The following is a 27,740-nucleotide window of genomic DNA, read 5'->3' on the forward strand; positions in this document are numbered from 1 at the left end:
TGTGGACTTGGAAGCTCTTGCTGGTATACTAAATGTACATTATGCACAAGAAAACTAGAGTTCTTCCAAATCCAGACAAATGATAGAGCACATGGAAAAATCAAATTAGGAGTAAGACTATGGTTTGGATTAACACTATCATAGGCAGGTGTGAAATTAATCCATGGTTTGCATTACATGCATGCACGTGCATCCATGTGCAGCCACGTTACATTCCTGGAGCGAAAAGATTATATAAATACGTACTTCTCTCCTCATGCGCTCTGTGTGGCTGTAGCGCTACGTATTTATATACCGTTTGAGCATCGCTCTCGATCCTTCCGAGATGCCCAATGAAATCTGGACGAGTTCTGGGCGATGGGACGGGCATCTTGACTCTCGGCTCTCCATTACCAATGGCGAAAACCGGGCCTCCTTTGCGGTTTTTTCACAAGGTTTAAGAAAAGGCGAGCGATCTTGCAACGAAAATCAAAGTGGTCACGACCTTTTGATCCACTTCTAGCCCGCACTTTAGACCACTCATGCGTAAACTTCCCGAGATCATCGCTTGCGGGATGAATTCATGTGTGACACGCCAAATGCAAATGCAGTGCGGGGAAAAGAATCCCACCGCCACTGTATGTGTGAGAGAGACATGATACCAAGTTGCGATCTCTTTTTTTCTCGTTTTTGGGACTCCTCCTTGTCCATGGATGGTTGTAGACCATGGTGTAATATTTTAATTAAGTGGATGGACGATGTGATACTTTGCTTGGTTGGATCGTGAATGAGAGAGAGAGATCTGCTCTCTGGCCGTCCAAAATCCCTAGCATATAGTGTTGTGTGCAAGCCTGGCCCCTAAACTCCCATGGAATCTCAGCCATTCACATCTTTGCAGCAAACCATGTGAAAGTGTCGGCCACCAACAATGCATCATCTTCTTTTCATCTTGGGGCCTTTGAACCAGGCAGGGGCTCTACAGTAAAACACGCTTGTCATTGAAATAGTCTTTTAAGGAATACTAATGCTAACCAGGAACCAAAGCCAGTGGTTTTGGTAGAAGTAGAAAAAAGTTTCATCCAAAACTTGACAATGCTAACTACCAGATTTTTCTAAGAGATCGATCATATCATAAGTTTATACTTCCCCCCATAACTTGGGACACAGAAAAGAGCTGTGCTGCTGCTTGCTACCAGAAAAGTACACACATCTCAATTCCTGACAAAGCCAAAACCATTTTATAAAAGAAAAAATAGGTGCCCATTCCATTCTCTATTACATTTCTTACTAGTATAATGATCTTTCTCTCTGTACTTGCAACCTTATAATATTACAACCTCGGAGAGTTTTCTCGTTTCCCGTTCAAAAGGGAAAAATAGAAAAACCTTTCAAAAGCTTTCATTCATTCATTCATTCATCCATCCAACCACAAAATAAAAAAGCCAAAAAAGTAAACACAGGCTTGTCGTTCATGATTTCCTCGTTCTCGTCTCATCTAGTCTCATCTTTCTTTTCTCCTTCTTCTTCTTCTTCTTCTTCTCCTCCTCTGAAAGGTTCCTGCTCGCTGCAAAAGCCATGACTTACAGCAGCAGTGATTTCCAAATGGAAAAGAGAAAAAGAAAGTTTGCGAAGACTCACTTGGACGAGCGCGGACCACCGCAATTTCTCTCTCTCGTGTGCGTGCACAACATCACTCGCTGTCGTCTCATTCCCCTGTTGTCTTCCTCCCCAAAGAACGAAGGCCTCGCCCACCTATTAAATCAATTCTCCCTTTTTTCGGTATTTGTCACTGAGCTGTCTGTAAGTCGCCCAGTCCTGTAGTCCAGTCCCGGCCTTCTCTTTTTTCCACTGTCGTTTTTTTCACTTTCAGTAGTACCCAGCGCCAGCCATTTCGTAGACCAGGAACTTGTTTGAAAAAAGAAATCATCCCCGCCCCCGTGAGGTGGTTTTCTTTCTTTTTCTTTTTTCTCGAAACGTACGTAGCCAGCCCCGCACGATGCTGTGATCTTCAGTAAGTAAAAGAGTGTCGCGTACCTCGTCGAGTTACGAGAAAGGATGCCGCTTTCTCTCAGAGCCTGGAAGGAATAAGTGGTGTGCTCTCTTGCAAGTATGCCTGCGCCGCAGAAACGCCGCTTCCCAGTTTTACCGGGAAGCCAACGTCCTTGAGTGCCATTTCTACTCCAGCCAGGGCAGAGATGAGTTGAAGCTGCGAGAGTGCATGATCCCCTTGAGGTCAGGAGGAAAGTGAGAGATGAGAAGACTTACTTCGTTTAAGAATCCCAAATGTCCGATGCGGAACACCTTTCCTGCCACCTTGTTCAGGCCGATTCCAATGCTCAAGTTGTATTTTCTCCAGGCTACGCGAACCACGTCTGTGCTGTTCAAGTAGGATGGAACCACGACGGCAGTCACCGTATCGCTGTACAGCTCTGGATCTTTGATGCAAAGCTCGAGGCCCCAAGCTTTCACAGCCAACCTGGTGGAAGCCAAAGAAACGCTCAGTATAATGCTAGACAGAGAGAAAAACAAAATCTCTTAGAACTATACCTGGTGGCATGAGCTAGCCTGTGGTGTCTCTTGATGACATTTTCCAGGCCTTCTTCAAATAGAAGATCGAGAGCTGCTCGGAGGCCGTAGAGCAACTGTATGGAAGGCGTGTATGGCCAGTAAGAGCCGAGCTCGTACGACTTGAGATAAGCTGACCAGTCGAAGAATCCCCGCGGAGAACGAGCAGACTTGGAGGCCTCGAGAGCTTTGGGACTGGCACAGAGGATACCGAGACCGGTTGGAAGACCGAGCGATTTTTGCGAGCCAGTCAGAGCAACATCGACTTTCCACTCGTCCATGCGAAACGCGAGTGCTCCAATCGACGAAACTCCGTCAACCAAAAGCAGAGCTGGATGCTGGTTTGAATCTGCTCCAAGACAAGAAGCAAGTAGAACAATTATCTTAGCCGTCTAAGAAAATCCCAGGAAAGCTTTGATCTTACCAAGTATGGCTCTCACAACTCCCAAGTTGATGTTGATACCGGTCGAAGTTTCGTTATGAACGACACACACCGCCTTGATCCGGTGCTCCTCGTCGGCTCTGAGCTTCGAATCGAGAACTCCCAAGTCGACTCCGCCTCCCCATTGGCACTGGACAGCGTCCACGTCGAAGTGGAGTTTCTGGAGCTGCTGGCTCCAGAGATGGCTAAACTGTCCAAACACGAATGTGAGAACGCGATCTCCAGTAGAGAGAGTGTTCACAGCAGCGCATTCCCAGCCTCCAGTTCCTGCCAGGAAGAAGAAGAAGAAGAAGAAAAGCCCAGAGTTAAAAAAACCTCTTAAGAAACTCCCAGAGAACACTATTCTCTAGATTAAACATACCGGTTGTGGGGATAATGAAGGGAGTCCCAGATTGCGTGGAAAAGATGCGCGTGACGTCCGCAAGGAGCTGCCGCGAGAAGACCGGGAATGCTGGCGATCGATGATCCTCATTGCCGCGATTCAGTGCTTGCATCACCTTTTGCGGGATATTGGATGGCCCCGGCACGAAGAGATGATTCCGCCCTGGCGCCATGAAGTAGTCCATGGAGCAAATCCGCCGCCAAGGAAGAAAGCCCGGCGCTTTCGATCGATCGGCCGAATGAGGCGCTAGAACCCTAACTTGGCTACTTCGCGAAAACACCGAATATGCTCGCGTGCGCGAACGATGGACTAGCAATCGAATTAAACTAATTAAACCAGATCACATCTAATACGCCATTTTGTGCGCTCTCTCTCTCTCTCTCTCTCTCTCTCTCTCTCTCTCTCTCCTACACACACACTTACACACACAACATCTTATGTAGTATTTTTTTTCATTCCCATAGAAAAAGATTGCGTAAAATCAATGCGCAGTGGCCTTTCCATGAAATGTTCTTTCTTCTCAATCAATGTTATTCGCTGAATCATAGTACAAGTTCTCTTTGGAGATCCATCCTTCACGCAAAAGTAAAAAAGAAAACTTAGAAGTTTAGATCAAAAGAACCACGAAGCTTGACTTATTCTCGTCAAAGAAACTAGCGCATTGTCTTGTCCAACTCACTTTCCCACACCTGGAGGATACTGTAAAGGAATATAAAACTAGCAAGAAATTTACCTTCGGACATATCAGCTTTGCGACAATGAGGAATCGTCCGGCGCAACGTACCATTCCAGTGGGAGGGGACCAATGGCTCAAAGAAATGGCTGGACTCCTGCTCAATCAGTCAAGGTGGAGAGTTTAGACGATGCAAATCCAACTACCAAGTGGTGGAGTGGCTCTACGCTGAAATTCGCAGGAGCAATCTCGGCAGTGGCACCAACACCAAAGTCGCGATTCGCAAGTGAGTGAAGGAGACACGGTCACATAATCGGGAACAGGGAGGCCTCGGAACATCTTCCCTCAGACTCGAAACATCAACCGGGGCGTGAAGCTCATCAATGACGCGGCAATGAAGAACACTGTGAAGGTGTGGTTCCGGTTTGAATATGGCAACGCGGCGAAGCCCTGTCGTCCCACAAAGTTTCCCTGCTACGTCGAGCTTGGAACCGGAGCCACCATCAACAATGACTTGACTAATGCTTGATATGAAAATCAGGTTTTCTTAAGTAGATATATTTGTATATAGCTTTGCTGGAGTGCCTGAAAAAGAGAAGAGAAAGAAAGAAAATAGATAAAAATGCATTCATGTATACAAATGAGTTACCAGCGTTTCCAATATCATTCTTTCTCCGTCGATGGAGCGGTAATGTTTGCTTTGAGCCACCTCGAAAGATTGGATAGAAACGGTGTATACGCAAAGTAGCAACATATGACCCAGGTAACAACACCCTGAAACATATTCACGTACTTGAAGGCTAGATGAGCACGACTGTTACCTCGTCAAAAATGAATATATTCGGATTCGAGTAGTGCCACAAATGAAACCACCTGTAGGTAGCAAAGCAAGATTTCGTGAAGTAGCCAACAAGACAAATTGAGTTTTTCTAACTGTTGAGCTTACTTGATGATGGGAATCTCCAAGGCAGGACACAACACACCAACAAGGCTCGCAAGAGCAAAGCCATGCACTGTGCCTTCAAATAAAGCCCAGTTGAGTTGAGCGCCGGCAAACAGTATATATGCTTCGATGTTGTAAGGCACATTTGCTCGGTATAATTGAGCGCTCAGCTCAAGATAGAGAACCAAATATCTGTAAAGGAAAAAAACTCTAAACTTCAGAAAAAATTGCAAGAAATTCCGACTTACACAAAACACAGAGCTAGCTTCTCAAAACTTGGAGGTCGAATCGGCCTGTTCCTAGCGAATTGCTCGTCAAGTGCTAGATGCAACAATCCAACAACACCATAGAACGTCCCAAGAATTGGAAACACCTGTTAGTGGATTTAACCCAGGAAGAAGAAAAGCAATGCTTTTAGCGAGCAGGAGTTGTCCAGTAGCTCATGTCCTACGTACCCAGAGATTGGTGCGAAGGGGCCCGATGTTGATTGCCCAATTGTCATAGACTTGGAGTTCAACGCTCGAATGAATGGCGTCTAGAAGAGGCCCGAGAATAAATCCCGCTCCAAACAGAGCGCCACCGATGACCCCCAAGCCTGCCAGAAACTGGGAACGCGACATCAAAAAGAGCTCCGTGACAGAGATTTTGGGAGATTTTCGAATAAATACCTCGATTGCTTGGAATCTTGTCGCTTCCTCCACTCGCATTGCACGCGGTGAGCCGGCTCCTGCCAAGCCGCGCTCGCTTGCTCGCCGCCGTGCGAGATATCCCTAGTACAAATCGAGGAGTCGCGCCATCGCAGCACAGCGCCACCGCCATCGCCATCGCCCAAGAACCCTAGCTCCTTCCCGCTACAAACAAGAGCATATTCCTCAGCCCGAGCCCTAAAGTCATGCGCCACGTGGCGGATACGAGGGTTTTGATTGGCTGCATGGAGCCAAGAGGGTTGTGGCTCCAAGGGCCCGCCCTCTCTTTCCGAGGGCCTTCCTTTCTCTTCTCTAAGTTTCTCGCCATTCACCAGCATTTTGGGGAGCGATCGAAGCAGCGCGGCTATGGCGTCGCTTCTTCTCCACGATCTGGCCAGCGCCACATTGATCTAGCGGACGGGGGCTATCGCTAAGTCTCTTTTGTCGGTAGAGGCGCGCGCCTTGTGGGATCACGAAGCAGCCGACGCGGAAGACGCAGTGAAGCTGCTGCCGATCGGTGGAAATCTCACCTTCGATCGAGCTTTCCGGCGAGGATCCGAGGTAAAAGAGAGGTAGATTTCTTGGATATTTCGGGCAGCGGTAGCGGAATGCTGGCATCGCAAGGCGGCATGTGGTGAGATTTCCAGGCTAGCTAGGCGCGCGCACGACGATGAAGCTCCCGAAATATTTGAGGAGGAAGAACGGATCTTCGTCAGCGTTTTCCAGCTCCAACGAGTCGAGATCATCCAAGTCGGCAATGGAGGGCGATCTCAAGGCCCCGCTCAGCAGATCCCAATCGGCCGAGATCTCCTCCGACTCCTCCTCCTCCTCCTCGGCTCACAGCAGCATGAACAAGCAGCAGCATCCTAGGCACATCCAGGAGCTCGAGCACGCCTTCCGCTACTTCGACGCCAACGGCGATGGCAAGATCTCGGTGGCGGAGCTCGGGGGAGTGCTCAAATCCCTGGGCGAGAACCCGAGCGAGGAGGACTTGAGAACGATGGTCCGGGAAGTTGACGCGGACGGGGATGGGTTCGTGGATTTCGACGAGTTTGTGCATCTCAACACGGAGATCTTGGGCGACGCGCTGGCCGCGAGCGTGGAGGAGCTCAAGGCCGCGTTCTACGTCTTCGACACGGACAAGAACGGCTACATTTCGGCGGAGGAGCTCTACAAGGTCATGTTTAACTTGGGGGAGAAGGGGGTGACAATGGAGGATTGCAACCGGATGATTGGGGGAGTCGACTCGGATGGCGATGGGTTTGTGAACTTCGAGGAGTTCCAAAGGATGATGTTGAGCAGCAGCAACGCTTCTCCCTCCACCGCATGATAGCGACGAAGCTTTTTTTCTTCTCCGCGCCAAGGTGAGAGCTCTCAAACCAAAATTCTCCCTTTTTCTTGTTGTTTTGTGCTTGTTTGTTTGCTTGTTGTTTCCGTTTTCGTGCGCGCTCTAATCACGATTTTTCTACAGAAAGTGGCTAACTTATTGCTCCGCTTTTCTGTAGGCCTAGCTCATCTATCAATCCATGATCACAAAACTTTGAAGCTCTCCCTCCCAAATCTTGGGGAACCTTTTAAGATCTCTTTAAACTTTGGCTCATCTCATCTCCTTTTTCCTTGAACCCTGCCTTTCTCTCGCAGTCTTCTAAAGTAATTTATAATGCAAGAAGCTCCCATGATCGATAATGGGGATTTTTAAAGCTCGTTTGTGGACGGTGTTTATTATAGGTGTTGGCCCGCGTAGCCCGGACAACTGTGATTGACAAACAATTGTCCTAGAAGGTACAAATCCTATCCTTTTCTTTCTACATTTTTTTCCCTTAAAAACTCTTTGCTTGTGCTATAGGTGCGCAAAGAGCGCTGATTTGTGACGAAAGCGAGTAACTTACTAGGTAAGCTTAAAGCTGCTGCCGCTGCTGTTGCGCGATTTCCAAAAGGTGACCGAAGAGATGTCATGGCATCTCTGTGACTTTTTTTCTTTTTTTTTTCCTAACGAAAATGCGTCTTTCCCAGGGAAAGAACTTGATGGGCGCTGGTTGCGCATTCATCACTGCCGTGTTTTTGACCAGTGCCGGCCTTGGAAGAAGCGTGACAAAAACGGGTGAAAGGTAGGTTTGGAGTTACTTCTCACACACCTGACTTACTCTTTCTCATTTGGCTGAAAGGAAAGCGTGCTCCGACTGACACGACGGGACGACTGTGGTGCAATCTTTTCTCTCCTCTTTTTCGCGGCAGGCACCAAAGCGGCGGTGGTCCAGTGAAAAGTTGGGAGTTCATTCTCGTTTTTTTGTTTTTGATGGAAACTCTCGGCGCAGATCTGGACGGAAACATTGATATTGGGCTCCAAGAGCGCGACAATTGCTCTGCGGCCTGGCATGGCCTGGCCTGGCCTGGCCTACACCGGACTGGAGAAAAAATCTGGCTTTCCAGTACGACAAGCTTGCCGTCCTTCGTGCTGCTTCGCGGAGCGCCAAAGTCAGAGCTACAATTTCTATCCATGGCTCGCCCCGCCGCGAGGAAAAAGACGTGCGTCTGAGGCGGGCGCTCACGCGGCTTCGAAGTTTCCAGCCGGGGGCCAAATAGATTTTTATTCTTCCTTTTCTTCTCTTTTCATCACCGACTTGCGAGAAAACGCGCTGCTGCTAAAACTCGTTCTTTTACTGGGCTTACTCGGCCTGCCGCGAAGAACAGAAGAACTCAGTTTTCATCCAAGCACGGAAATTGGGAGAAATTACCTCTTTCTTAAGAGATTGCTCCGCCCTAAACAATGCGGCCCTTGCCTGCGCGAGAATTGTCAATCTAGCAGCTGAAAATTTTCATGCCCTAACCTCGCGATCTTCTTTCATTTGCTGCTCCGGCCTGACCCAGAAGAAGTACACGGTGATCGCAGCTATAGACCAAGCTGCGACATTGGCGCGGCCGCGAACGCCACCTAAAAGATTGCCGAGAATTGCAGACACCGGCGTCCTCGGCATTGCAAGAACCCTAAAATTTAAAAAACCCTAAAATTTGAAGAACCCTAAAATGTGAAGAGCACTAAAGATCAAGACCGTTGATCAGTGGATATTTCTTCTTCACGGTGAGCACGTGCCGGGGATATCCTACGCGTATATCGGCTCGAAAGTCTTAGTCCTTAGCTCACGGACACTGTCTTTAGCATTCGCTTATATTTTCGCGTTCTAGGGTTCTAGAGCGCTCAATTTCTTCTTTTTAGGGCGGGATTTGGAGGGCGCTGCCGGCGATGCGCTGATGGCGGTGATGAATGCGTTGCGAATTGGCCAAATCCACGGCAGTGGCGTCCAATTCAAGAGAAATTTTCAGGTATTTCGCTCGCGTTATCAAAATGAGGGTATTTGATCGTGATCTTTCTCCAGAGCTGGGGACAAGCTCCATTCCAGCCAGGTCTGCGGTCGTCTAATTGCGCATGGGTAGGCCTCTCTTCTAGCTACATTTGTTCTAGCACGACATAGAATAAAGCTGTGGTTTTGCAGCTTTACAACCAGGATTTGTGGTGTGTCCATTTGTGGGCTAGCTTGAGAGCTGTTCCAAAATGTGCAATCAGCAAGCCCAATGTGGTATCTTCATGCCTCGGACTTACATCGACACGAAAGGATTTTCACCAAATCTTTTCTACTGCACTGGCAAAGTCAGATACATTTTTGTTTGGGCTCCCATAGAGGTATTGACACTCTTGTTTTCTTCTTCTTTGGCTGCTGTAGAGTGCTCAGTGTGTTGAAAGCGCATCCAGTTTTCTCGAGCTGTGCTCCTCCTCTGGCCATGATATTTTTCGCGGTGTATGGACTACTTCCGACGATAAAGATGATCCAGCAAGGCGTGTTTGGGGTAAGCTGGATGCCTGGTAGTGAAAGAGTTTTTGACTGTTCTTTTTCCAGAAGGAGAGCTGGCATAAATCTCAAACGGAACACATATTGGTAGCTTATGTGCGCCCCTTACTTATCTGGATGGGTGTTATCTCCATTTGCGGGTGATTTCTAGATTTTCTTTAGTGACGATCTTCTCATGATTTCGGTGTATAGGTCTATCGATCCTGTGGTCTTGTCATCTGGAGCGTCGCAGGCAATCAAAGATCGATCAATTAATTTTGTAAGGTCATTATCAACAGTCCTCGCGTTTGCGGTGTGTGCAACGAAGTAGGCTTTTTCTTCGCCATTGTATTATTTTTCTCATGCTTTGATTTTCATTTACCTTTTCAGCCTAACCGAAAAAGTTCAAAAGTCTTTGGAAACACCCGATTCGGATAAGGGCCGAAATGTATTGTGGTTATTTTTTCCGTTGCGGTATCTTATACGTGTGGTCTTTTATACTTCCAGCTCGGGATTCAATTCATCAGCAATGCTGTCCGGTCGTCTGTTTGGGTAGCAGCGGTCTGTCTTTTCATGGAACTTCTAGGATTTTCGACTCAAAAGTGGATCACGGCTGGAGGCCTTGGAACAGTTCTTGTTACGTTAGCAGGCAGAGAGGTGGGGAGTATTCAGTTGCTGTTTTTCTCAAAAGGAACTGACTGTGAAATGCTGACAGATTCTTACGAACTTTCTATCGAGTATTATGATTCATGCTACTCGACCTTTCATAGAAAATCAATGGATACAAACAAAATTTGAAGGCCAGGAGGTTTCCGGGACTGTTGAGGTATGTTGTCAAAGGACCTTGAAGGAAAATGTTACTAAAATTCGGCTTGCTAGCACGTCGGTTGGTGGTCTCCAACTGTCATTCGAGGTGATGACCGTGAAGCCGTCCATATTCCTAATCACAAGTTCACCGTGAGCGTCGTTAGGAACCTTAGTCAGAAAACACACTGGCGAATCAAAACGCACCTGGCCATCAGTCATTTAGACGCTGGAAAGATAGCCGTAAGTGTTGTTTTTACTCCACAGCATTTCAGGGACTCATTTTAGTGTCCTCTGGCAGCTCATCGTCGCGGACATGCGGAAAGTATTGGCGAAGCATTCTCAAGTTGAGCACAAGAGATTGCACAGACGCGTTTTCCTGGACTATGTTCACCCAGAGAGCCAGGCCTTACATGTAAGTACGATAGATGTTCTTGTTTGTCTTCGCCTAGTTACCATCCCTCAATCGTTTCAGGTTTTGGTGTCGTGCTTTGTCAAGACATCCCACTTCGAGGAGTACCTCCGAGTGAAGGTATTGGTCAGCTTTTCAGCAGTTCCATTTCCATTGTCTAATCGTTCACTTGGTAGGAGACGATATTGCTCGATATCCTAAAAGTAATCAGTCACCACAACGCACGGCTGGCGACTCCAATTCGCTCGATACATCGAGTTTCAGCAGACGAGCCGCAACAGGCTCCGGCCAGCAAGTACGACAGGCCACTTCTCATAAGTGAGAGCTCGGTGCTGTCGTCAGAGCATCCGCTAACCAGATCAAAGTCACAGTCCGAGATTGTGGCCGAGAACATCGACAAGAGTCAAGGCAATCCGGGTGAAGCAAAGCCTCAACTCGCGGGCCTGGATTCCATGGGCCTGAATTCGAAGGACATAACACTGCTAGGAGCGGCGTTCGGGAAATCTCACGCAAAGCTGCCGGTCGAGGGGGAAGAATCTCCTCAACCGAAACCGGCGGAGATAGATGGTGAAAATGCACAGGTTGTCCGAGGCAAGATCTACGTGCAGGACGATGCCAAAGAGCAGATTGTTGGCAGCGTAAGAGCAGTGAAAGGAGATGGAAACGGCAAGAAAGGCCTGCCGAGATCTTCGTCGGTAGAAGAGAACTTAGTTCTCGGCGTTGCTTTGGATGGATCAAAGAGGACATTGCCTCTCAATGGTCCAGAAACCAATACAGATGTTAAAAGGTTGTAAATAACACTTACAAAACAGAAAATCGCTCTTGTAGATTTCTGTGTAATTCATCAGAGTTCATGAAATAAGATATGATCAAAGAGATCCTACACAACTATATAAGCATCTATTTTTATTTTATTTTATCTTTAGAGAAGTTTGATTTTCTCGCCACAGCTCCAGGGGTGCTCTTGATTGCGGTTCTTTCGGACCTGGAAGGCCGCGGACAATTTCCCACACAGTCTCATGATCCTGGAGTTTCCTTTCTTTCCAAAAGCTCCCGAGAGGCTGCTCGATCGCTCGAGCTTGGCAACAGCTCCTCCACCCAGCAGTGCTTCCTCGAGCCTCCTGCTGAAAGAATTGAGCTCGTAAGCGTCGAGCAGATTGCTTCTCCTGTTGTCTACCACAATCTGGAGCTTCCCACTCTCTTCCAGAGCTTCAAAAGCTTCCATCCTAAACCGCGAAGTCGAAGCTCGAGCAGCACCTGCTGGTGCTGTCACTACAGCATGCTGAGAATCGGCGTTTCCGGCACCTCCTCCTCCTCGACCATACCATGCCCAAGCTGCGGCCTTTCTCTGCTCGATCAAGCCTGCATTCTCGTCTCCCGAGCTCCGCTCGTCTTTCACCTCGCACTGATCAAAGTAGCTGCTCCTTGCTGCTCCTACACGATTCATACGACCTGGGTGACCACATCAAACGCAAAAAATCAGAGTCGGATTTATCTTTCCGGCCTAGAAAACCAAAAGCTGTCTACGATTACGAAAGAAAAGGAGAAAAAGCCTACTAGACTGGATGAAGGTGATGTAAAACTTACGGGAAGGCCAGAAAAATCCCATGTGGTTCTCCTTTTTTTCCCAGCACTAGCCTGCGAATGATAGACAGCCTTTTGAGGCACGCGAAGCTAGCTGCAAAAACCGAGTTTTTCTAAGCGTGTAAACCGTAAAATAAGATAAACACAGCACAACCTTGGACACATTCCTGACTGTACTGCCTGTCGCGAGGATGGCCACTGCAGTGAAAGAAAAGAATTTTTAAGAAGCTGCTGCAAAAAACGAAGGAAAAAACAGACCTTGCTCGTCACCGCGTCATCCGGAAGAAATCTGCAACGTAAAAGACTGGACAAGGAAGAAAACGATAAACAAAAGTTAGAGAAAAATAAATAAATGGAGATGGAGCGTCCAGTTTAAGCAGCTGCGATGGTAGAAAAGATCTTCTTCTTTACTAGAAAATGTGGACAATGTCATAGACGAGCGTCCAAAAGAGCACGAAAGACATGAGCCCCTGGAGGAAACCATCGAAGGCCACGCGGTGCCACGAATCGAAGAAGGCGCTGGTGTTGAATCGGGTCTTGGCAGCGAGCCCAGCCGATGCGCACAGCATCACCAGGAAGTAGCAAAGGAATCCATACACACCGGTGAGCCCTAGAACGCCCGCGATGGCGCCCGCCACGATCGACAGGAACGTCCGGCAGTAGTAGGCGATCCTGAGATTGTGCTGCACATTTTCGGCGCTGAGAGCGAGCGAATCGAACGGATCATCGGCCTTCTTCGCGTCGGCAGCGTCGTGAGCCCGCGCCATTCCCCCAAAGCCCTAAAATCTATTAGCCCTAAATCTTGATCCAGGAGAATATACTTTATTTAAACTATCTACAAATGTTGGGTGTAAGATCGGCTAGGATGCTGCTAGAATTCGCTCTTGTGGCGGCTTTCTTTTCATATTTTCTAGCTCTTTCGCTTTTGTTTTCGCTTGTCTCTGGATCTCGCGACGAAGAAAATCTGGTAACGAGTTTTTTGATGGCCACTGGAGTCGGGCACTCCGATCTGTTGTTGAGGAAGCTAGAAATCTTCAAGAAATCACGAAAGGAGTCAGTTTTTTCATAGTGTTTTAGTCTAAGCTTAGATACCTTTCTTTGCAGGCTATGAATCTCTCGCTCCAGCTCCAGGGTCGTCTCGTCTTTACGCCTGGAAAAGTCTTCTAGAGCGGCCAATCTCTGCGAAAATCATAAAAGAGAATCGTCGCAAAGACAAAACAAGAGCGTTGCTTACTTGCGTTGCGGAAGAGCAGTGGCAACAGTGCTGTCCATTTGACGTCTTTCGAGCTCGATTCAATTGTTGCTGGAGGAATCTTTCTCGAGTTTCACTCGCTTGGACGCGCTCCCTTAGCATTGTCACCTCGGATTCCATGCCAGCAACCTGTTACAAGCATGCTTCCAAGTTCTAAACAGACAAAGAGAAAACGAAAGCAAACTTTTCGTAGTACCTGCGCAGCAGCTCTCTCGAGCTCGCTTAGAAGCTCGTCCGCAATCAAATCCACAGAGATCTCCTGCCTGGCACGTTGATCTTCCCCAAAAGCATCTACCGCATTTCGTATCGCCGAAACCATCTCCTTCCCCAGCAAATGCGACGAGGGCGACGTCTTGATCTTCGAAGGAGCTTCCAGAGGATCAAAAGAAATCCGCGCTTCCGGAAGGTCTTCGCAACCATCTTCTTCCATCATCGATCGCGAAGCTGGCGCGATCACTCCCATTCCAATGCAAAATTCTCGCACTTCTTCCTGTGGAAAGAGTCCCCTCGGCGAAATTCCTTGCTGAAAGAAAGGGCATACCTCGATCGACGCCTCATCCTCTTCCGGATCGCGGAGCAGCGGGATCCAGTCCTCCCCGCGATCGCGTCGATTAGCCGCCGCCTCGGAGGAGCGCAGCCTCAATTCGGGACCAGACCTCGCAACCCTGCCCTGCGCAACAGTACCTCGATCGCCGAGTCCCAGCGCCTGCCGATTCGATCGATGGCAACGCTGCCGGACGCGGCAGTGGATCATCCCTATCTATGGCGGCCGAGCCGATGATCCACCGCGGACACATTCAAGAAAGAAGAACTTTCTTCCACAAAGGAGCCGTTCGTGAAGATTCGAGCATATTCGCGTTGTGCTAAGAATATTTTCTGCCAGGATTCGAGACCGCGACCTCGTGCTAAGCCGTAATCTTTTTTAAGGGGGTCTTCTTCTTCTTCTCGCGTAGACCGACCGAGCTATGGAGGAAGTCAGGATCGTTTCCGTGCAAATGGTTGCGCCGGCAGAGCCGCCCAATCCCTCCTCCTTTCGCGAATCGATCAAGCTTACACTCTACGATCGAGCAATGCGCTTTGCTCTCTACCAGAAGAGGATCCTCTTCTACAATCCGGTGGAGCCGTCCAGCATCGATTGCCACATCCAATCTCTCAAGGGCAGCCTCGCCCAAGCGCTTGTGAGCTTCTATCCTCTCGCCGGTAGGCTCTCGAGCTCCTCTCTCGAGATCGATTGCTCCACGCTCTCGGTCCAGTTCACGGAGGCAGTGACCGATGCAACGCTGGGCGATCTCGCCATCCGGCCCTCGAGTTTCTGTGACAAGCTTTGCGACATGGGATCTTCTCCAGCTTGGCCATGGAGCCCAGATTTGCCACTACTATTCGCACAGGTAAGCTTAGATCCTCGGAGTTCTCCACAAGTTCTCCGGAGTTTCCGGAAGAATGTACTTCCGGAGAACCTTCCTTGACTCTTCGTTTTCACACACGGTTTTTCCTTGACCAGGTGACGAGATTTGCCGATGGTGGGATCAGCGTCGCGATCGCTTTCAGCCACCAAGTTTGCGACGGCGTTAGCGGATGGCACTTCTTCAATTCCTGGGCTCAAATCGCTCGAGATGGTGTCTTGCGAAATCCGCCAGTGGTTTCATACGAAGTGGAAGAACAAGACATGGAGCTCGAGGAAGCATTCGAGGTCGCAGCGTCCATAGGCTACAAAGTCAAGAAATCAGCGTCATCACCCCGGGATCTCTCCAAACTACGCGAATCAATCTCCTCGAGGTCTATGCCGCAGCAGCTGGACGTCAGGCTCTTCCGCCTGGATCAGAGCCACATCTCCGAGCTCAAATCCAGATGCCTGGAAGAAACTCGCGCCAGCTTCTCCAGCTATGAAGTCGTGTGCGCGTACTTTTGGACGCTAACCGCGCGCCATCGCGGCTTGCGCCCGGATCAAGAGGCCGCGATCGCGATTCTTTTCGACAGCCGGGGAAGGTTCGCCAAAGTCCCAGAGTTTTACTTGGGAAACGCCATCGCCACCGCGATCGTGAGCGCTCGAGTCGAGGATCTGACGTCCAAGGGGATTGGTTACGCCGCTGGCCTCTTGCACGACGCCATCGTGAGCATGGACGAGAAGAAGAACCAAGCCCAGCTCAAGTTCATGAATCACGTCATGCAAACCGGATTCATCACAGAGATGGAGATCGATCAAGCGTCTTTCAGCCTTGTGGTGAGCTCTCCCCGGCATCCGGTCTACGAGACGGACTTTGGATTTGGAAGGCCAGCCGGTGTCACGTTTGGAACCAACGATTTGAGCGACGGCAAGATCTATCTCTTTCCATCGCCCGCTGGAAACCGGGGTGTGGAAGTGACTGTGGTTCTTCATCCAGAGAGATTCACAGTAGAACTAGCATTAGACGTAGAGAGTATTGGCTTCCCGCAGGATATTCTTGCAAATTCCCTTAAATTAATTAAATGAAAGACTTTTAACTTTTAAAAAGTTCACACCATTCGAAAATTAATCCAATATCGGGCTTGATTCCTTGAGAAAGTTGCTTAATTTTTTTTTTCATCCTTCATCCTCGAGCTTTGGAAACAAATGTCATCATAGACTTATATGCTATTGTTTCGAATTACGCTGTGTGATCTTCACAACGTGTGAACCATATCTTGGATCCATATCAATGGATTGGAGATTGTTAACGATGCAAGATCCTTTGGTAGATCATTCCCTGTGATGAAAGCTACTTCCCGGAGCCTCTGTATGGCTCTCGCCATCTTCGAGTTTGCGACAAGGTGCCATGGAGACTCCAGCAAGTTGGGAGAGAGGAGCAGCGCGTATGCCACGGCCAGCGTCCCGGAGAAGACGTCCAACTGAATCGACCAGTTGCTCCGCAGCAAGAAGATTGCAAGAGAGGAAAGAGCGGTGGTGCCAGCGAAAGTGGGCAGAACGATCGACCAGGCATAGCTGAAGATCCAAGGATCATTGAACTCGAGCATGAGCTGCCAGGCCATGTTGAGCACGCCCACGAAGCACAAGCTTGCCTTGGACAGTTCAATCGTGGGATTTGTCCATGCCATCGAAAGGATTCCAGTCAGACCAGAGGCGAGCATGATGAGAGTGTAGATGGTGTTGAAGTTGATGCCCCAGATTACCGCTAGCATCTCACCTGTGGAAACAAGATGATCCTTTGAGTGCTCTAGCTAGAGACGGTGATGCAAAGAAACTTACAGAAGATCAAAGGGACTAGTGTGAGGAAGAACTGGAGATCAAGGCCCTGTTTATCTGGATTGCCTTCAAGATTGAGGATCGCCAAGATGCTGAGAAGAGATTGGAAAACAAGTGGCCAATAGCCCAGCCCGTAGAAGAAACTTTGCCACTTGAACAGCCACTGGTGATTGCTCCACCGCTGCAAGATCTCCTCTAGACTATACTCACCACTCACCATGGGCAAAGCCATTGTCCTTCCTTTTGAAACCCTAACTCAGAAATCTCAACAATCCTTAAAATGAATTAGAAAAAGAATATATTTAATTGTGTTAGATTCTCAATATATAATTTAAATTGTTTTATATCAGAATAAATTTTAATGAAAAGAAATTGAGGGGTTTTAAAATGTAAAAAATAAATTAAAATATTGTCAATGGAAAATAAAATAAAATTAATGGTTTCATTAATTTATAAAAAGAAAAATTAATTTTTGAGTGTTAAAAGATTAAATATTATGATGCAAAACTATGTTTAAGTATCAAAAATTTATTATAGACTTAAGAATCCATTCTAGGTTTAACAACATTCTAGGTCTAACAAGTTCAACAACAAAATAAAGAAAAAACCCTTTCTTTTGTAGTCCTTTTTTTAAGAATTCTTTTTATGAATATCTAGGATAAAATTTTAATGATCAAGTTTTGGATATTCATTAGCACTTACAAATATTATTTTCAGTGTTTAATATTAAATATATTCAAGTTGAATAAAGAAACTAATAAAATTAAATTATTAATTTTAAAAGTAAATTTCATTAAATTAATTAAATTTATATGTATGTATGTATGTTTAAAATTTAAGTTTTTAATAATTTGTATAAAGAAAAACAAGAAATATATTTTTTGAAAACATCATATTTACTTTATATTAATATTAAATTATTTTTATATTAAATTTTAAATGTAGCAACGCTTGGTTTGCTTAATGGTAATTTTATTATTACTTATTAATCTAATTGATCAAATAAAGTTTATAATTATAAGCATGTTGGTAATTTATAAACACAAGATTAATCTTATTGCATATCAACCATTAGATAATAGAATAAAAAAGAATATACTAGAAAGGGTTTAGGAAAGTTTATAAATTATAAACATGTTTATAAATTATAAATACCAGATTAATCTAAATGAATACCAACCATTAGATGGTAGAATATCCCAGAATATTCAAGCATATTCTAGGTATATTCACTACCATCCCAGTCCCCCTAGAGGTTTGCTTAAGCAAACCAAAAAGCTACAAAATAACTTATCAAATCTTTCATGAATAAATTATTTTTAATGCTAAATTGATAAAAAATATTTTTGAATATTCTTAAATATTTTCAAGCAAACAAAGGACATTGTCTTGTGTAACGGCAGGACAAACACAGATAAGCATTTATTAATCCTAGGCGTATAAGGTAGTATGTACATAAACAAATACGAGGCGCAACTATTTCTCTCCAAACCACTGGTTGAGAGTCTCCATGACAACGTCGCCCTTGATCACGGGATTGTCCGGCAGTAGAGGCAAGCTGTTGTCAGGCTTCTCCAAGCGCTCCACCACAACCGGCGCGGCAGGGACGCTCTCCCACCAGGCCTTGAGTCGAGCGAGAAACTCACGCACCATTGGCCTCCGGAACTTGAGCTCCATGGTGAACTGATCCAGGACAAGGAGGGCCACGATGATCTGGAATGGCAGCGTCACGAGAAGGCCAGCGGCAGCGATCACGGAGAGCAAAGCCAAGTTGGTCGCCTGGAAAACTCAAACCAAGATCAACCAAATGAAAGAGAAGTTAAGAGACTACCTTTGGATTGCTGGACAGAGCGATCGTCCGGAGCTTCAAGAGAGCTACGTTGACGTTCTGGAGGAACGTCTCCAGTTGAGCCAGAGCTTCCTTCAGGGATATTATCTTTTGGAGTGTGTTGGAGGGAGGTTGTTCCTGGATTGTAACTTTTCCAAAGTCCGGCTCTACGTGTCCACTGGCTCTCAAACCTCGCAGTGCCAAAACTCCGATGCTACTGATAAGTAAAACACTGGGAAAAACGTAGCGCAGCCATCTCCTACAAAAGATATATAGTTAAAAATGAACGAGAAGAGTTCTTCCAAGTGCTTACAAGTATAAGGCACCATAGAAGCACGCCAAGAACGCCAGTGTCTTTGGTGGCTCCTTCCATTCTTTAAGTTTCTTAAGCTCCATCACCATCGCTAGCAAAGGGGACATAAGTTCCTGCCAAAACAAAAACACGACACTAAAACTTCCACCGCTAGAAAAGGTTGCGTACCTTGAAAAGATCAATGTTTTCTGGAATTCCTGCGATTATAGCCCCGTCAATGGTTGCTTTCGTCAACTCAAGCTCCCTGTTTTGCTCCTTGCATTCCCCCACTGCCCTCTCCAGCTGACTCAAGCCTCCAACTACGTGATTCTTTCCCAGAACCATGCCTCCTCCTCCCAGTCTTTGCCTCCAAAATGCTATGGACTCTGCGCGGTTCCACGTCTCTGAGTCCATCCATTTTCGAAAGTAGATGCTACCATCCGTGCCAACTATATAGCCGCTTGAAGTGAGTTCGTTGTTTTTCGAGACCTGCGAGTTCTCGTAAGAGCTTAGCTCCATCCTACCACCCCAAAAGTCTACTGCCAGCGATTGAAGCACCAAGAACCCAGCTGCTGTCCTCGAAACATATGAATACTGGAGAAGTTTCTCTGGATGCTCCGGTGCTTTCTTTAAGGTAGCTTGCAAAGCTTGAAACCTTGCTATCCCAAGCAGCGCACTGTTTATGGCCCTTCTCCTTCCAGTCTTGGAGACGTAAGCGTATTCTGGAGAAGTTTCGCTCGTCTTTGGAGCATACTCTCGAATAAACCTGTGCACCATCATCATTTCTAGAATGAACAGGTACCAAATTTCCCGGCGACCTCTACCTGTGAAGTCGACAAATTCCAGCACCCATGGATCGTCCCTGCAAGATAGCATTCAAAGTACAGATATTACACATCGCTTAAGTCAAAAACGTTCTCAAAACGTACTCCGAGCTCGAAGAAATCGAAATTGCAGAATCAAAGAGCTCCATCCCGAGGGGCCCAACTCTCCTACGTTCAATTTTAGCCTCGGGTCCATCAAAACTGAGACGCAGTGTTTGTTTATCCTGGAAAGCAATCCTGAAAGGCTATGCAATACATAAAAGTCAGAAGGACTAATGCTGGAAGAAAAAGAAACCAAGCTAAACCTCGAAATAGAGAGCACGATCCGTCATAGTCAAATTTCCAGGCCACGCCATCCCATTATCCCATTTCTGTACAGGTTGCCTCCGGCTAGCTCCAATACAAATAAGACTTTCGTCACGATCGAGCTCTAAGTTACATTCCTGACGAAAAATGTGTCGACCATTTACAACACTGAATTTAGAGAAAACATAAAACTTAAAACAGAATCGAAGAAAAAAAACAAAAAGGTTTTGACACTCACCCGCACAGCTCGCAAAGATATCTATCCCAAGTGTCAAACGACAAACCATCTTTGTCGCCAGTAAGAGCTTTAAACAGGTGGTGCGCCGTGGCTACGTCGGCAGCTCCAGGTACGGAGGGCGCGATTCTTGCAAACGCTGGTTCTTGTACAAGTGTCTGCACCAAAAGGAGTTTTGGAGACGGAAAAAAAAAATGAAAAGAAGGCTTACTTGAATTTTTTCTTGAGCTTCCATGTAAGGTTGCTGCCATGCCAGCATTGTTATAAAGGTGAGACGTCGAAACGCAGCATCCTGGAGAAGGAGAGAGCGATGACAAACAAACGCTTTCACAAAGTTATTGACAAGTTCTACCTTTAAGTTTGGTATGAAATCTCCAGAGCCTCTTCCCAGGAACCGAAAGCAGCAAAACTCGAGTAAGTTTCGTGCTTCGTTTTGCACAGAAACTGGAGCATATCTTTCGAAATGTTCTCTCATCCTCCTGCCTGTCACTCCACTCAATCTTTTTTTTTCCCCGCGGAGAAGGAAAGAAAAAACCGTCATTGGATTCTCATCGATCGATCGAACTAGAACACTTACCGACTGAATTGCTCAATCGCATTGATCGCAGCAGTAGAAAGCTCGCCTCTAGGCGTTTTACTGTCCACTGTTTGCTCCTTAACACTAAACGCCTCTAGCAGCTGTCGTTGCTCGTCAATTCCACCATCGTCCCTCACATTCTGATCGCCTTGCCAGAACGCACTGATGACTGCGCCAGAATCGAGAGCTAGAAGCCAAGAAATCTCACAATATCATACCATTCCGCCTCGAGCAATGCCTCAATCGTCGAAACGCCGCCTTGCGACCGCAGCAGCAGAGATTCAGCTGGAAGAATGCGCCGCGATTGACTGGAAGAAGCCAGGAACTCATCCCCGGCGCCCAGACACATCCCTCCATTTTTCCTTGTTCTTCGCTAGGGTAGAAAACGAATATGCCACCTCCACATACTTTATTCCACGTAGTTTCCACGTGGGCACTGTACAAAGCCCTTATCTCCAGCCGTTGGATAAATCCTCTAAATTTGTGAAAAGTATTTACTTAATCCCTTCAGCTCAAAATCTTAAACTGTTGGTTGGGGAGAAGAAATTTGGAGCAAATAATAAGAGGGAAAATTACTATTTCTCCCCTCTTTCTTGTGATAAAACATTTACAAAGTATTATTTTATATTGTTTAAACGGATAAGAATTGGAGTAAGTGTTAAAGGAAAAGTGATTTTAAGGAAGCCCTAAATAAAATGTTGATAAAAGTTTGCAAAGCTAAATAAACAATGTTCTGGAATTAAAAGTTCTGTGCATAGCATACTGAGCAACCACTTGGAAGCTTTTCAAAAGCAGTGATGAACTATCTTGTTCCCAGGCATTTCTCTGCATCAATCCTTTCAACAGCTCTTTGATTGCACATGAGGTTTGTGATTGGGATCCTTTAAGTAGCAAAATTAAGTGGCTATATAATTTTAAACACACGATTAAGAGCTTGGCCACAAAAGATGTTTCATCCTGCTTATTGTGCTCGAGGAAGCATGCCTTAAACTCCTCATCGTCAATGCGTGCTGCACTGACTAGTGCCAAGAGCTAGAGAAACACAGTGTGCCTTCCTGCCAGTGCTCAAAAACTTGTTCAGTGTTCACAGTAACACAAGATTGGTGGAATTTTGTCTCTTTTTGTGAATCTAGTGTTAAAGATAAGTGCACTCAGTGCGCAATCTTTGCACATGTGCATGTGAGTGAATAACTAGGTACAAAGCTCTCCACGTACCACGCTTGGATTGTCTCGAACAGCGCTCCGCCCTCCACACACTGCAATCAACTGTACCTGAAGCAGGAGATGACGTCCCTCGTGGCATCCACGGTTTCTCTCAAGCCCGGGGGCACAAGCTTGAATAGGCGATCCTCCTCCCTGCTGTAGACTTCAAGGAAACAAGGCTCATTCGAGATAAAAGGGAACTACTTCAACTGCTGACGGATCGCAGCTCTGTCTGCTCGTGAGACAGAGAAACAAAACAGAGTGGTCGCCAACTTTGTGGAAAACAGCATCTATATCTGCCCTACGTCCGAGTGTACAGGACTAGACACAGTCGACAAAATAGAATGTTAGCAAATGACGATGCTAGGCTGCTGCTAAGAGTTGTGCTCGATCGTATGTGCTTGTCCAGGGCAGGAGAAAGATCAATGCAGGTAATTTAGTCTGTTTATCATCGTTTCTTGTTCTCTTACTCATCACAGATCCAAGCAAGTAAGTGTCATTGATTGCTTGAAAAAGTCAGGTATTCGTGAGCTCCCGGTCAATCTTTGGATGAGGGATTTCGTGGACAAAACCAACAAGTCAAAAGCCAACAAGGCTGCATCCGCTCGACTAGACATCGATGTCGTATGTGCGGCGAGCCAGGAGCTTGAACATGAAAGATGTTTCACTCTGCTTGGTGTACTCGAGGAACTCTGCCTTGACGTCCTCTTCGTCCTCGTCGTCAATGCGAGCCAGGCGTGCTGCCTCCTTTTCCGGTGAACTCTTGCGCGAGCCCACGAAACACACATCCTCGCCATGTAACAGCCGCGGCTCTCTGGCTCATAATCCATTGGCGTCACGTAATACACCTTCGTCTCCGGGTCGCTGCGCACGCCCAAGTGGTTGCCCGATGCGCGCTGCCTCTGCAGGACGTGGAACGTGGAGGGAGGGTGGCCATGCAGCTGCCGCATGGCTGGAGCGGCCCCCTTACGGATCGCCTCGTCTGTGAAAAATAAACTGAAAAATCGAGAATGCTGAAGGATCACAAGATCGGCTTCTCTCGACAAGTTCGACAGGAAGCTCCGGGTTGCTCAACCACAGCCGCGCATCTAACACGGCAGACGTTCTCCTCGTGCGTAAGGTAAGGGCACACCGTAATAAGAGAAGCAAGCCTTCCGCCATCACTCAGATCTACCAGGAGCTGCTCCAGATCCTTGCAGTTACAGTGGTTTGTGTGGGTAGTTTCAACTCCGATGGCTTGCAGCGCGGGATGTCATTAAGAAAGAAATCCAGCTTTGAGGACCACCACCCCTCCACGGCCTTCGGACGTTCCTTTAACAGCAGAGAGAGAAAAACAGTGTGTACCTTGGGGTATTCCTCCTAGGTACGTATTTCTCCACGTACCACGCTTCGATTGTCTCAAACAGAGCTCCACCCTAACAACTGTACCTGCACGGCTTCTCTCAAGCCGTCCATTAGCCAGCCCTAAAAGACAAGATTAAGTATTTACTTAATCACTTCAGCTGAATCTTAAGCCGTTGGTCATTTATACACACAACCCTTGAAACCTGCGAAGACAAGAAATTTGGAGCAAAAGAGAAGAGGGCAAATCTCTTTGATTTCTCCCCTCTTTTGTTTTTCCTCTTGGCGATGTCTTGCTCGTGCTGTTGCTGTACGTGCTCGTATTCAACGCTGGAATGGTGCACAGCTCCACTTTGGAAGATTTATTGCATCCTTCGCTACTTTGAGAAGGAGCTGATGCATCAAATCTTTGTCATTGGCCTCTTTAGAAACTGGTAAGCTTCCTTTCTTCGAGATTGTCCTGGAAAAAGAAAACAAAATGGTTTTCTCAGGAGACAAAGAGGCGTTCGATCGGAGCAAAACCTAGCAGAGATTGAGAACCTTGGGCCGATCACGCTCACTTTGGACAATCAGCCTTTCACCTGTCAAGATGGATCATGGTCTGCTGGTAAAACTCAATCCGTTACCTCTCTCGAGAATGGAAGTACAAGTCTTAGTTGTGCTCGATCCAGGTCCTGGAATCCCGAGAACAGCGATGGGAATCCATCGAGAGATTGATGTCTTGAGGCGTGAAAGGAAACACCTGGTAAAACTCGAAATAAAAACACAAAACAAAACTCGTAAGTAGCTCCAAAAACTTACAGTTCTTGGATTTGTAGAAGAGAGAGGTGGCCAAGTACGCAAGGAAAACAGAAGAGCTCAAAGGCATGAAGGATAAGATCAACATGCTGGACTTCAAGTACCAGCTTCTTCTCGACATGGTAAGAACTTAAGCTCGCTGGAGTTAGAAGGAAACTTTTCTGAATAAATGGATTTGATCAATCGATTGATTGATTGAGCAGTGGACCACGAAAGTCATGGGTGGTGAGAATGGAGGCGGTTCTCCGAGAAGAGGCCTCAGTAGGACACCATCACCACGAAAGAGTCCGAAGAACACTCCACAGCGGAGTCGCAGCCGATAAAAATCTGTTACTACCTGTGAAGATCGTCAAGAACAAACATTGCTCCAAAAACGCGTTTACCTGTCTTAGAGATTAGTCTTTCTCAATTGGAGTTGACGACTTCAGATGTTGCTCAAGACCTCCGCCACAACCAAGGCCTGCTTTGCAGTCGGATGGACAATGAAATCCCTAGAAAACAGGAAACAAATGTTTTGGAGAACTTTGATTTAGGCATAGCATACCGAGGAACCGCTTGAAGCTTTTCAAAAGCAGCGATGAACAGTCCTGCAATCGAAGAGCCGTCGGAAGGATTGCTGCAGAGAATTGCCTGGAAAAAGAAAAGAAAAAGAAAAAGAAAAAGAAATTGTTTTGCAAAATTGAGAAACAAAACAGCGATACCTGAAACGCGTGAGCAAGCAGCAATTGTGATTGTGATTCTTTGAGTAAGACCTGCGCAGTTCGATCATCGAAGCGTTGCAGCAAGACTTTGAAGGATGAAAAATCTATAGGTGGCCGCTACAAAAAGATAAAAACGTTCGAACTCTTCCAATCATAAGTTACAGAAAGAAAACCACATACCCTTGAGGAAAATAGCTTAACAAAACACTCCATTACGAATTGGAGCTTCTGCTCGGGTTTCTGGATTGCCTTATGAAATAAAAACATCGTCGATATTTAAAAGCATGTAAATAGATAAACACACCTCCAAGAAAATAGGCATTTTTTCACCGTTATTCTTGAACAGTTTGTCCACTAACTGGTCGATATAATCCTTCGTTAAGCTGACAAAGGTAAAGATTATCGCACCATTATAAACAACGATTCTCACCTCGTTTTCAGTTCATCAAGGTGAAATAGCTTGTGAAAACAATAAGAGACGTTATTACAACAAGGTCACAGAAAAACTTACCAGAGATATCAACGCTTGGGTCGATTTATAAATGATGTCGAAGTACTGGAGACTACTATTGTTCTCTGTCACTCCCTCCAAACTAAAATGTAGCAACTCCAGGAGGATCTTATCAAAGGAAGAATTTCCACCGCACATCTCCAACTGCTTATAAACGCAAAACCTCTCCATATTTGCACCTGCGAGATCTTCAAACTTTTAGCTTCTACCCTTTCTTAAAAAAACACATACCATCGAAGGTTGCCCGTGTCTGCTCAAAATCTTTGACCAACTGATCAATGAAGTGCCGAAACACAAGTGTTTTCACCGGAAACTGAAACTCCATTGTAAAGAAAAGCATGTAAGGAGAAAATAACAGAAAGAAATAAATAAAATTTCACTTACGGCGCGGATTGGAGACTCTTTAACCATTAAATCTCTGGCAAGCGATGACAGATTCTAGAAGGCATCCGTCAGAACATGGAGAAAAGGAAAATTAAATAAATAAATGGTGAATTGAGTTACCAAGGAGGTAATGCAGGAAACATTTTTGTAAGGGACTTCCGACGCGTAAGATATGACTACCTGTGAAAAAGAAAAGGAAGAAAGATAGATTGATCAGTATGGTCGAAGAGGTTACCTCGTCTAAGTCTTTCAAAAGTCTGTAGCTCGCCATTGCCACCTCCATGGATTTGCTTTCTCGCAAACACGAGTAGACAGCTCTGTAGATGCTCCTAGAAATCCAAAACTTAGAAAAGTTTTTCTTTCTTTTCTCTTTTCTTTGCTTACTTGCTTGGCCTGGCTTGCTCGGGCATCACAAACTCCTCAAAAACGACATCCAGGAACGAAAGCTCTGAAAAGAGTTAACGAGAAACTAAAGAAAAGAAAAACCATAAAAAGCGAGAGAGCTCATACTGTCGTCTCGAATGGATTCGGAGTCTTTGACGCCCTGTGAATCCAGCATTGCGAGCACATTGTCTTCCATGTAGCCCACACCAAAGTCGACAGTTTCCTGGAAAAAATTCGTTCATGAAAAAGAAATCGACAAGAGAACCATTTCTCACCCCTTCTGGCTCCGGCGCACCACCGCGCGCAGCAATCTACAAAACCAGCGAGCTCAACACACGCCACCGGAGGGAAAATGCTTACCCGGGAAGACGATCGCCGCTGCCGCTTCATCGTCCCGCCCAAACTCATTAGGGTTTACACTAGAACAGGATATTCCTTTCCCCCTTAAGATCCTTTTAGTCGAAGTGTGATAGCTTGATTGAGGCTCGCGAGACCATCGCCCACGATCAGGGATGAGCTGCCGCAATGGAAGAAATGCCGCCACTTCCACTCCATGAGATCCTATTCATCTAGATCCTATCAAGCTCCACTCCCTGGTTCCTGGAAATCCCCCCAAAGCATCTCGACCTACGCCTCTGCGATCCAGCTTTGCGGGAACTCGAATCGCTCTCCGTGCACCTAGTTGGAAATGGCTGGGATCGAAACACTTTCTCCTAGTGGAATAGTTTGGCAAATGCGGCAGCTTGGACGAATCCCACTGGGCATTTGAGAGAATTGCGACGCACTCATGGATGTATTATATTATTTAGGATAAAATTTTGGATGTGTGAATCTTGAGAGGGGAAGTTGTAATGAAAAATTGACTCCATTTTTGAGATCATGACAGCAGCCTACACCGGCAATGGGAATCTCCACGAAGCTTCGCCCAGATGCCTGACAAAGATATTGTGTCATGCACTGCATATTCCCAGGTGCAGAGACATGTTCAACTAGATGCCGCAGTGGTCGTGGAACGCAATCATAAGGGTATATTCTCTGTCTGGCACCGCAAAGGATCTTTTCGACAAGATGCCCCAGCGGACAATCGTGTGCTGGTCGCGGAATATGCCCAGAAACGGCGAGTGAGAAGATTCCATATGGTGCTGTGGAACGAGGTGGTTGACGTGGGAATGGCGAACAAGGCCATCGAGCTCTTGGAGGCGATGTCTCTTGGAACACGCAAATGAAGGTGTTTGTGCAGATTGGAGATCTCGAAAGCGCAAAGAGGTCGTTTGATTCCACTCCAAAGCCGGACTTGGCATCATTTACTACAATGGTGGTGGCGTTTTCGCAGCAGGGGAAGCTCCCAAAAGCGAGAGAGATGTTCGATCGGATGCCCTGTCGAGACACAGTGGCGTGGACGACAATGGTTTCGGCTTATGCTCAAAACAGGCATGTCAACAGCGCAAGAAATCTGTTCCTTGAGATGCCAGAGAAGAACTTGTGTCGTGGAACGCAATGGTGGCGGCGTACGGACAGAACTGCGATGGAGCTACTGCAGTTCATCTGTTTAGATTAATGGATCTGGAGGGTATTCAAGTGGATTCTATA

At 46.6% G+C, this 27,740-nt stretch overlaps 10 protein-coding genes and 1 pseudogene across 20 annotated transcripts; 3 read left to right on the forward strand and 8 right to left on the reverse strand.

Annotated features, from left to right (window-relative positions):
* Positions 1–1,374: 1,374 nt before the first annotated feature.
* LOC9633513 (serine--glyoxylate aminotransferase) lies at positions 1,375–3,615 on the reverse strand. 2 transcript variants are annotated; one of them, XR_002992482.1, is made up of 6 exons: positions 3,348–3,615; positions 2,969–3,253; positions 2,527–2,893; positions 2,245–2,455; positions 1,618–2,185; positions 1,375–1,543 (listed from the first exon to the last, which is right to left on the reverse strand). XR_002992482.1 is itself a non-coding variant. In XM_002970834.2 (5 exons), exons 1-5 carry the CDS (start codon positions 3,550–3,552, stop codon positions 2,048–2,050), a joined length of 1,206 nt encoding a protein of 401 aa, XP_002970880.1. In that variant the 5' UTR covers positions 3,553–3,615; the 3' UTR covers positions 1,375–2,047. The 2 variants fall into 2 exon arrangements, 1 of the variants encoding a protein (XP_002970880.1); XM_002970834.2 differs by having other exon boundaries at positions 1,375–2,185.
* A 250-nt stretch (positions 3,616–3,865) lies between these two features.
* LOC9633514 lies at positions 3,866–5,814 on the reverse strand. 6 transcript variants are annotated; one of them, XR_002992447.1, is made up of 9 exons: positions 5,653–5,814; positions 5,440–5,579; positions 5,233–5,357; positions 4,988–5,176; positions 4,863–4,914; positions 4,691–4,815; positions 4,248–4,626; positions 4,102–4,190; positions 3,866–4,057 (listed from the first exon to the last, which is right to left on the reverse strand). XR_002992447.1 is itself a non-coding variant. In XM_002970835.3 (7 exons), exons 1-6 carry the CDS (start codon positions 5,807–5,809, stop codon positions 4,705–4,707), a joined length of 774 nt encoding a protein of 257 aa, XP_002970881.2. In that variant the 5' UTR covers positions 5,810–5,814; the 3' UTR covers positions 3,866–4,626; positions 4,691–4,704. The 6 variants fall into 6 exon arrangements, 1 of the variants encoding a protein (XP_002970881.2); XR_002992446.1 differs by having other exon boundaries at positions 4,102–4,198; XR_002992444.1 differs by having other exon boundaries at positions 4,102–4,626.
* A 134-nt stretch (positions 5,815–5,948) lies between these two features.
* LOC9633515 lies at positions 5,949–7,370 on the forward strand (annotated as a pseudogene).
* A 1,399-nt stretch (positions 7,371–8,769) lies between these two features.
* On the forward strand, positions 8,770–11,537 carry LOC9633003 (mechanosensitive ion channel protein 2, chloroplastic). Of its 3 annotated transcripts, XM_002970685.2 has the most exons (13): positions 8,775–8,991; positions 9,045–9,098; positions 9,162–9,316; positions 9,390–9,513; positions 9,564–9,655; positions 9,708–9,821; positions 9,885–9,942; positions 10,002–10,151; positions 10,210–10,320; positions 10,374–10,541; positions 10,600–10,713; positions 10,774–10,830; positions 10,887–11,537. In XM_002970685.2, the coding sequence occupies exons 1-13, from the start codon at positions 8,920–8,922 to the stop codon at positions 11,502–11,504; spliced, it is 1,887 nt and encodes a 628-aa protein (XP_002970731.2). In that variant the 5' UTR covers positions 8,775–8,919; the 3' UTR covers positions 11,505–11,537. The 3 variants fall into 3 exon arrangements, with proteins under 3 accessions (XP_024531317.1, XP_024531316.1, XP_002970731.2); XM_024675549.1 differs by having other exon boundaries at positions 8,770–8,991; positions 9,708–9,779; positions 10,600–10,830; XM_024675548.1 differs by having other exon boundaries at positions 8,772–8,991; positions 10,600–10,830.
* A 66-nt stretch (positions 11,538–11,603) lies between these two features.
* LOC112346498 lies at positions 11,604–12,668 on the reverse strand. Of its 2 annotated transcripts, XM_024675552.1 has the most exons (4): positions 12,553–12,668; positions 12,449–12,492; positions 12,298–12,388; positions 11,604–12,162 (listed from the first exon to the last, which is right to left on the reverse strand). In XM_024675552.1, exons 3-4 carry the CDS (start codon positions 12,317–12,319, stop codon positions 11,633–11,635), a joined length of 552 nt encoding a protein of 183 aa, XP_024531320.1. In that variant the 5' UTR covers positions 12,320–12,388; positions 12,449–12,492; positions 12,553–12,668; the 3' UTR covers positions 11,604–11,632. The 2 variants fall into 2 exon arrangements, with proteins under 2 accessions (XP_024531320.1, XP_024531321.1); XM_024675553.1 differs by lacking the exons at positions 12,449–12,492; positions 12,553–12,668 and having other exon boundaries at positions 12,298–12,425.
* A 10-nt stretch (positions 12,669–12,678) lies between these two features.
* On the reverse strand, positions 12,679–13,094 carry LOC9633004 (ER membrane protein complex subunit 6). Its single transcript, XM_002970836.2, has one exon. The coding sequence runs from the start codon at positions 13,059–13,061 to the stop codon at positions 12,705–12,707; it is 357 nt and encodes a 118-aa protein (XP_002970882.1). The 5' UTR covers positions 13,062–13,094; the 3' UTR covers positions 12,679–12,704.
* A 2-nt stretch (positions 13,095–13,096) lies between these two features.
* On the reverse strand, positions 13,097–14,346 carry LOC9633516. Of its 2 annotated transcripts, XM_024675551.1 has the most exons (5): positions 14,088–14,346; positions 13,743–14,036; positions 13,529–13,675; positions 13,387–13,473; positions 13,097–13,326 (listed from the first exon to the last, which is right to left on the reverse strand). In XM_024675551.1, exons 1-5 carry the CDS (start codon positions 14,298–14,300, stop codon positions 13,126–13,128), a joined length of 942 nt encoding a protein of 313 aa, XP_024531319.1. In that variant the 5' UTR covers positions 14,301–14,346; the 3' UTR covers positions 13,097–13,125. The 2 variants fall into 2 exon arrangements, with proteins under 2 accessions (XP_024531319.1, XP_024531318.1); XM_024675550.1 differs by having other exon boundaries at positions 13,743–14,346.
* A 142-nt stretch (positions 14,347–14,488) lies between these two features.
* LOC9633517 (shikimate O-hydroxycinnamoyltransferase) lies at positions 14,489–16,027 on the forward strand. The gene is made up of 2 exons (XM_024675754.1): positions 14,489–14,934; positions 15,048–16,027. The coding sequence occupies exons 1-2, from the start codon at positions 14,512–14,514 to the stop codon at positions 16,014–16,016; spliced, it is 1,392 nt and encodes a 463-aa protein (XP_024531522.1). The 5' UTR covers positions 14,489–14,511; the 3' UTR covers positions 16,017–16,027.
* Positions 16,028–16,137: 110 nt separating this feature from the next.
* Positions 16,138–17,020, reverse strand: LOC9633005. The gene is made up of 2 exons (XM_002970838.2): positions 16,770–17,020; positions 16,138–16,707 (listed from the first exon to the last, which is right to left on the reverse strand). Exons 1-2 carry the CDS (start codon positions 16,996–16,998, stop codon positions 16,187–16,189), a joined length of 750 nt encoding a protein of 249 aa, XP_002970884.1. The 5' UTR covers positions 16,999–17,020; the 3' UTR covers positions 16,138–16,186.
* A 1,140-nt stretch (positions 17,021–18,160) lies between these two features.
* LOC9633518 lies at positions 18,161–21,192 on the reverse strand. Its single transcript, XM_024675753.1, has 11 exons — positions 21,047–21,192; positions 20,829–20,997; positions 20,604–20,751; positions 20,463–20,543; positions 20,255–20,409; positions 20,016–20,184; positions 19,816–19,955; positions 19,076–19,748; positions 18,908–19,020; positions 18,598–18,853; positions 18,161–18,545 (listed from the first exon to the last, which is right to left on the reverse strand). The coding sequence occupies exons 1-11, from the start codon at positions 21,183–21,185 to the stop codon at positions 18,243–18,245; spliced, it is 2,346 nt and encodes a 781-aa protein (XP_024531521.1). The 5' UTR covers positions 21,186–21,192; the 3' UTR covers positions 18,161–18,242.
* A 3,123-nt stretch (positions 21,193–24,315) lies between these two features.
* LOC9633006 (negative regulator of systemic acquired resistance SNI1) lies at positions 24,316–26,554 on the reverse strand. Its single transcript, XM_024675785.1, has 16 exons — positions 26,511–26,554; positions 26,426–26,461; positions 26,277–26,373; positions 26,151–26,214; positions 26,002–26,095; positions 25,887–25,946; positions 25,767–25,820; positions 25,614–25,695; positions 25,383–25,561; positions 25,302–25,330; positions 25,176–25,254; positions 25,052–25,120; positions 24,872–24,988; positions 24,715–24,800; positions 24,554–24,661; positions 24,316–24,507 (listed from the first exon to the last, which is right to left on the reverse strand). The coding sequence occupies exons 1-15, from the start codon at positions 26,538–26,540 to the stop codon at positions 24,595–24,597; spliced, it is 1,143 nt and encodes a 380-aa protein (XP_024531553.1). The 5' UTR covers positions 26,541–26,554; the 3' UTR covers positions 24,316–24,507; positions 24,554–24,594.
* Between the last annotated feature and the right edge of the window lie 1,186 nt (positions 26,555–27,740).

Source organism: Selaginella moellendorffii, unplaced genomic scaffold (genome assembly GCF_000143415.4).
Source record: "Selaginella moellendorffii unplaced genomic scaffold, v1.0 SELMOscaffold_15, whole genome shotgun sequence".
NCBI lineage: Eukaryota > Viridiplantae > Streptophyta > Lycopodiopsida > Selaginellales > Selaginellaceae > Selaginella > Selaginella moellendorffii.